The sequence below is a fragment of the Arachis duranensis genome, chromosome 6, assembly GCF_000817695.3.
Source record: "Arachis duranensis cultivar V14167 chromosome 6, aradu.V14167.gnm2.J7QH, whole genome shotgun sequence".
NCBI lineage: Eukaryota > Viridiplantae > Streptophyta > Magnoliopsida > Fabales > Fabaceae > Arachis > Arachis duranensis.
In genome coordinates, this window is record NC_029777.3 from 19,461,009 (window position 1) to 19,468,693 (window position 7,685).

Genomic DNA, 7,685 nt, shown 5'->3' on the forward strand with positions numbered 1-7,685 from the left:
ACAAGAACATGATGAATGTGATGATCAAGTGACACTCATCACCATTCTCACTTATGAACACGTGCCTGACAAACACTTTCGTTCTACATGAAAACAAACTTGAATGCATATTTCTTGGATTTCTAGTCAACGATTCACATTGTTTCCCCTCTGACAATGGGGCATCTGAATCTGAGATTAGAATCTTCGGGGTATAGGCTAGAAAAATTTGGCAGCATTCCTAAGATCTGGAAAGTCTAAACCTTGTCTGTGGTATTCCGAGTAGGATCTGGGAAGGGATGACTGTGACGAGCTTCAAACTCGCGACTGTGGGGCGTAGTGACAGTCGCAAAAGGATCATTGGATCTTATTCCGACACGATCGAAAACCGACAGCTGATTAGCCATGTGGTAGCTGTGCCTGGTATTTTTCATCTGAGACAAGAAATTCGACAGTTGATTAGCCGTACAGAAACCGTGGAGGACCATTTTTACTGAGAGGACGGGAGGTAGCCATTGACAACGGTGATCCCCAACATATAGCTTGCCATTGAAAGTAGTATGAATGATTGAATGAAGACAGTAGGAAAGTAGAGATTCAGAAGGAATAACGCATCTCCATACGCTTATCTGAAATTTCCACCAATGAATTACATAAGTATCTCTATCTTTATTCTATGTTTATTTATCTTTTAATGATCAAAATCCCATAACCATTTGAATCCGCCTGACTGAGATTTACAAGATGACCATAGCTTGCTTCAAGCCGACAATTTCCGTGGGATCGACCTTACTCACGTAAGGTATTACTTAGACGACCTAGTGCACTTGCTGGTCAGCTGTGCGAAGTTGTGAAGAGACATGTGAATCATGGTATTGTGCACCAAGTTTTTGGAGCCATGCCCAGTGATAACAATTTCATGCACCAAACATCCACCATACTTTTCGAGGTTGCCAATCACCTCCGGAATGATTTACTGCTGCCCAGATTGACTTATGCCGGTCTGAGATTATATGCACATCGTCTCTTCTAACAACATGTCTTCGTAAATTACTAAGAAAAAAGTGTCATGCATCTGCGGTCTTTCCCTTCACGGGGGCAAAAGCGATAGGCACAATGTTATAGTTCCCATCTTGTGCAACAACAACAAAAAGTGCACCTTTGTATTTTCTGCAAAAGGGTGTGCCGTCAACCTAAACTAGAGGCTTGCAATGCTTGAACACTCTAATGCATAAATTGAAACTCCAAAATATGCGGTGATGTATCCTGACACTGTCTGCCTCCTCACTCCTATTGTACAGGGGTCATGTTTCTATTTAGACAATTGAGCCAAGCATCTTCTGAACCATGACCGAGAACCACCATGGCAAAGCTCGGTAAGAATCTTCCCAACCACCGAAGACTTTGGGTATGGACTTCTACTTTGCTAACCAAGCCTTTCGGTAACTGATGGTGTAGTTGAACTTTGACTGGACTTCCACAATTATAGATTTCACTTTAATAAATGGGTCGGTCTCAACCAATGGCTTTATAGCCTCAACAATTGTGTCTGAATCCAAATTGGAATGATCATGTGAAATCGTTCCCAGGGTGCACATGTGCCTACTGTTGTATCTCTTCATCTCCAACAACTTTTTTTCCATTTCAAGCAGGCTCGGATAAGCCAGTCGCACCCACGACCATACGTCTTGCATTTTGCATAAAACGTCTGTGGCTCAGACTCATATACATTGTAGTCGACTCCTCTAGAGATAGTGTAACTTCTAATTGCTCCAACAACTGACTTTTTAGAACTATATTCTATTCTAATCCTAAATTCTCCGTCCTCAGGATCAATAACACCAAACAAAACAAAAATCATCACTCATTTATCCATCAAAAATATAAATTAAGAAAAATGTATTATTCACTCATCACACACCTATGTTTGCATATTCGAAAAATTTCAGTGCATGTATGGCATCAAGATCCAAGTTACGTATAAAAGGTTGAACGTCCATCGGTTGACTAACTGCGGGAGGAACCACTGAAGGATTACCATGTTATTCATAACACGCAGCGAAAGTAATAAAGTAATCCTAAAGATCTATTTTGTGCTTACACTTTATTCCAATAATAAACAATATATAGATCAGATCTAAATACCTGTGTGTACGCTAATAAAAATCATTTTTTCCTTTGATGGTACGAAGGCGCTATGCATATCCACTCCGAGACCAACCTTTGTTGTCAACTTCTTGACTAATGGACATCTGATCTAAATTGAAAAATCTCTTGCAACTCTTTGCATGCCATAAAATTCTTCTCCAAGAATTAGGCTCACATACGTTTATGTTGTAGAGATAAAGGGATAAAACTCATGTTTTTATTCTCTTCTGTTTCCTGTACTCTTAGCATACATATATATAATACGAGATTTGTTACTGATTTTAAATTTGAATCTCAATTCAAATTTAAATCATATCTTGAAATTCTAAATCTGAATCCTTCAAGTTTATGAATCATATATGATGAACTGATTTCTATCGGTAAAGAAATTCACAAGAATATAATCGTGTTGTAAGTATAGTTTCTAAACCAACAGAGAATCCTTTCGTACAAAAGTTTGGTTGTCACAATTAACAAAACCCAATAAAATTTATAATCGAAGTATTCAAACCTCGGGTCGTCTTCTCAAGGAATTGCAGGGAAGTATGATTTATTATTGGTTATGGAAAATAATATTTTTTGGTTTTTGAAAGATTGAACAGGGAAAATAAATTGCAGGAAAAATAAATTAATAACTAGAAAAACTCTTGATAAGATATGAAAACTGGACGTCCTATCCTAGTTATCCTTATCAATTATGATGAGAATTGTATTTTGCTCCCACCTTATTAACCTCTAACTATGAAGGTAAGTTAAGTGGATGAATCAATTTGATTCCTCAGATCCTAGTCAATTCCTAAGAAAAGACTAGAGTTATTGGAATTCAAATTAATTAGCAAAGATAATAATTATCAATCATAATGAGTTTGATAACTCAAGTATCTCCAATTAATCAATTCATCAATTAAAGCAAAGAATATAAAAAGCTAAGTAAAAATCATAAATCTGAAATACCTCAAATTATATTTAAACATAAATTCAAATCTAACATGAAAGGGTTCATAAGCCAATTTGGCAACATGAGTCAAATACAAGTAAAAGCATTAGAGTATCTAAAAGTAGAAGATAAACATAAATTAAAGTAACATTGAACCTGGAATGAAGAAGAATAATCCTAAAACTAATAGAAATCCTAAATTCTAAGAGAGAGGAGAGAGCCTCTCTCTCTAGAAAAACTACATCTAAAACTAAAATTGTGAATAATGAATGTTGTATTTAGTATATCCCCCTTTGAGTCTTTGCATGTTCCCTGGCTTTATTATGTGTTTCTGAGCCGAAAACTGGGTCAAAAACAGCCCAGAAATCGCCCCCAGCGATTTTTGATAATTCTATAGATCGCGCATGTCAGGCGTACGCGTCATCCAGACGTGCGCGTCATTCAGCGTTTTCCTTGCCACGCGTACGCGTCGTCCACGCATTCGCGTCATTCGTGCAGATTCCAATCCACGCGTTCACGTCAGGCACGCGAACGCGTCACTGCGATTTTCTCTATTTCGCGCGATCGCGTGAGCCATGCGTCCGCGTCGGTGTTCGCTGGTCATCTCCTTGGTTTCTTGTGTTCCTTCCATTTTTGCAAATTTCCTCTCCATCCTCTAAGTCATTCCTGCCCTGTAATCCCTGAAATCACTTAACACACATATCAAGGCATCGAATGGTAATAAGCGAGGATTAAACATAGCAAATTTAAAGCCCAAAGAAGCATGTTTTCAATCATAGCACAAAATCCGGAAGGAAAAAGTAAAACCATGCAAATAGTATGAATAAGTGGGTAAAGAGTTGATAAAAACCACTCAATTGAGTACAAGATAAACCATAAAATAGTAGTTTATCAATATCATAACTCAATTTGAAACAGAATCAATTAGGATCTCATCCAAATTTAGAAATAGAATAACTAATTATTCTCAAATCTCATTTAATATTCTCAATTATCATACTATTATTATATTCTTGGCGCTAGCAAAGAATATAATAATATTCTATTTTGAATTAATATAATTATTTAATTGATCAAATCAAAATAATAATTAAATAATTCTATAGTAAAGATTAAAACACTCGTTAGTGTGTGACCCCATAGGTTCAATACTAAGCGGGTAGGAAATTAGTCATACTAAATTTACTAATCAAGGTTGGCGTCTAACAACACTCCTCAATGACCCGATAGTATGAAGTAATATATTTTTACTAAGAACCTTAGAAGAACAAAGTATAATTCCTTCCATCTTTCCAGCTCTTGGTTAACCCTTAGAGTATGGTTTAATTGTCAAACTCTAACTTGTTACCATTATTATAATGAACTGTGAATGACTAAAGAAACTCATTTCTTCATTCATTCAATTCCCTTGACTAAGGTTTTATTCATCTGAGTCATTATAATCATAGAGCTCAAACTCCTTACCAAGAGTTGACAGATTCCTTATTGATTAATCATGAATTCTACATGTATTTAAATTATACCCAATATCCATTCAACTAGCACCCTAGGGTATTAGGTGTCCGGAATCGAAGTATAACAAATACATTGTTAATTACTATGGCAGTCGCGGGTCAAAAGAAACTCTATTACTATATTCATCTTGAGAATATCTTATTGACAAATATGCGATAATTATAACTATTAGGAATTCTCAGAGTGAGTAAGTTCAATTGTCATATCTCTATATGCACCATCTATATATATAATTTAATAAATGAGATCTATTAATCTTCATCCAATGAAGATCATTAATAATCTTATGATCAAGAACAATTTAGATTAAATTATAAAAGATTCATCTCTCAACATTATGATCACCATCACAATGATAAATCTCTAAACTTAATCAATGACCTTATTATATTAACATTTTAATATAATAACAATAACAAATTATTTGACACATGATTGATTGGATTGTGGTCATACTATTTATTCCCAACAACCACTACATTCTCCATTACTGCCTCACCTCCCATATTACCATCCTCATCTTCGTCGTCGGCTTCATAACTAGCTTCAAAGTCCTCTTTGTTATCACTGTTCATTCCTTCGTATACTTCAACTTTATCATCCTCTATATCTGAATTATGTTGAATCCCATCTTTCTCTACATTTTCAAACTCAACATAAAACTCAATCTTTTGGCTGTCGTCCTTGAGTCTTCCGGTGAATATGGAATATGTGCTGCATACTTGCTACGTCAATGATCAGCATAATATCAAACTGTATTCGACCACAAAAAACTATAACGGAATTTCAGTATAGGATATTGCCCACTCTCCTCAACATATCGTTCTCCATGCTTTGACAAATACCGTGCTGAAATTCTATGAACGTCATGATGCATAGAACCAAAAACAAAAATAGATTTTCACACGCAAAGCTCACTCCCTTATGAATATTCTGTATAATTTCACCGTTGTGATACCCTACTAAATTTGCAGCACCCTTCATTACACTAGAAACACGCTCAAACAACTCTCCTCTTTACAATGAAATGATATCAAATTTTGCTTTATATAAAAAGAATACTCAACACGCAAATTACATGTTGCATCATCATAAATCAAAGTAACATACGTCAATATTACGCCCTTACATATTGAGTCAGCACACCTTTTACATATTGTAACTACTTACCTGATATATCTACCAATTTACAAATACACCAAATGTACCTATTTTTACTAAAAATACCAAGAATTCTTTCATACGAAAACAATGAGCCAATAATACAGTTTCATTTAAAAAGAACATTAAAAATTAAATTTTTTAAATAAAAAATTATTTCCAGTCATAGGTTCATAGCACATAACACACACTCCAACCACAATCACAAACACTCATTATGGAGTTTTCCACGGAATAACTTAATTTACTTATACCTATATATTATGAGAATTTAATTTTTATGTATTATTAAATAAATAAATTAAAATATATAACTATAAAATATTTTATAGTTTTAGTACATTAAAATTAAAGAAATCATGAAAATTTGCTTTCGTGTCTCATTATAGAAAGTGTTAGAGACTAATATTTAACGTAAAAAAAATAAAAATTTAATTAATATTAATCTAAATATAAAGAATATTAATCACGTAGTATTTTTGTATAAACTAACAACGAATTAATATGAAGAAATAGGCTTTAATTGGACCAAGTAGTCCACGTAGGATTTACGGAAAGAGGAAGGTCCCACGTGTCACGTGAAGATGGTCCCACCGCCACGTAATCAGCAAACAATTGCGTTAGGCACTCTTCATTTACAGAATCTCTTCTAATCTTCTCGCCACCAATCCTCGTTCTCCTCCCACGTGGGTCTTTGGGTCCCACTTCACTATTCATGTGTTTTATTGTACTTACCTGCCGTTTATAGCTTTTTATTTGAAACTAATTATTTTGATCAGTAATTATCCGTTAATATTCCTTCTTCTTAAGAATTTTCTTTCCTTTTTTTTAGTTTTCATTTATCTACAAAGTTACTAGTTAATTATGAATTGAAACATTTTATTTCACTAATAAATTGTTTTTATTTTTAATTTTTATACTTAACATTTCTTGTGATGATATACAGTTTATGCATACGTACCTTTCCTCTATAGTGGCCATAATTTCACTTTATTTATTGAGATGTACTTATTAATTTATCAATTAATATATAAGAAATCAGTTACTTCTATATAATATACAAAAACACATATTAAAAATATATCATAGTTATATATAAATACATAATAATTAATTTAATAAATATTTTTGTGCACAATAATATTTTTGTGTATAATATATTATGAACTTTTATCAATTTGCTTTGGGTTTGCTGTATATACCTTTTTATCTCTCTCTTTTTACGTGCATTCTTATTATAATATTTTCCTCATATATTAATATTTTTAACCAGCAACCTCGCTATATATGTAGCCACCTTCCCTACAAATCCAACAAATCTCATTGTCTTTCTCTTCGCCTGGTTTAATTTTCATACCCCATTTCTTGTCTTTTCCAATCTTTTCTTCATTCTTCTAGCTAGCCCTTCTTTACTCTCTCTTTAATTATATTTTTTTACAGAGAAGTAGTACAATATATACTTAGAAACTTATCATAATATCAGATCGGATCATATTAAACCTCTTTCTAAAGTAGAACAAATATAAGATTATTCTCAGACTCGGATTAATATATAAAGACCATGGAAAACTCCTCATCTGCATCGTATATCCACCTGGTGAGTTTTTCTTTTTCTTCTTTTCCCCTTTTTCGGTTTGTGATATAAATATAAGTGAAATTTTAATTAATAATTATACAAGGGTCTAATATATATATATGTATGTGTATAGGTGCACCGTTTGATAGAGGAGTGTATCCTCTTCAACATGAGCAGAGAAGAGTGTATGGAAGCTCTTTCCAAACATGCAAATATTCAGCCCGTTATTACCTCCACCGGTAATTAATTAACTAAATCACCTATCTTGCTTAATTAGCTTAACTGCTTTAATTTCAACGGCTCTGTATGTTGGATCAATAATAATAAAAATGAACTTTCATTTTTTCTTTAATTCCATCACATATATAT

At 33.5% G+C, this 7,685-nt stretch overlaps 1 protein-coding gene across 2 annotated transcripts in view; it reads left to right on the forward strand.

Annotated features, from left to right (window-relative positions):
- The first annotated feature begins 7,066 nt into the window (after positions 1 to 7,066).
- The window catches only part of LOC107493298 (uncharacterized), a 2,285-nt gene continuing 1,666 nt past the window's right edge, over positions 7,067 to 7,685 (forward strand). Inside the window, exons 1-2 of one of the 2 annotated variants that reach the window (XM_016114396.3) lie at positions 7,067 to 7,337; positions 7,450 to 7,555. In XM_016114396.3, coding sequence (XP_015969882.1) covers positions 7,302 to 7,337; positions 7,450 to 7,555 — 142 coding nt within the window. In that variant the 5' untranslated portion in view covers positions 7,067 to 7,301. The remainder of the gene's footprint in view (positions 7,338 to 7,449; positions 7,556 to 7,685) is intronic. The other variant, XM_016114395.3, reaches the window with a different exon arrangement.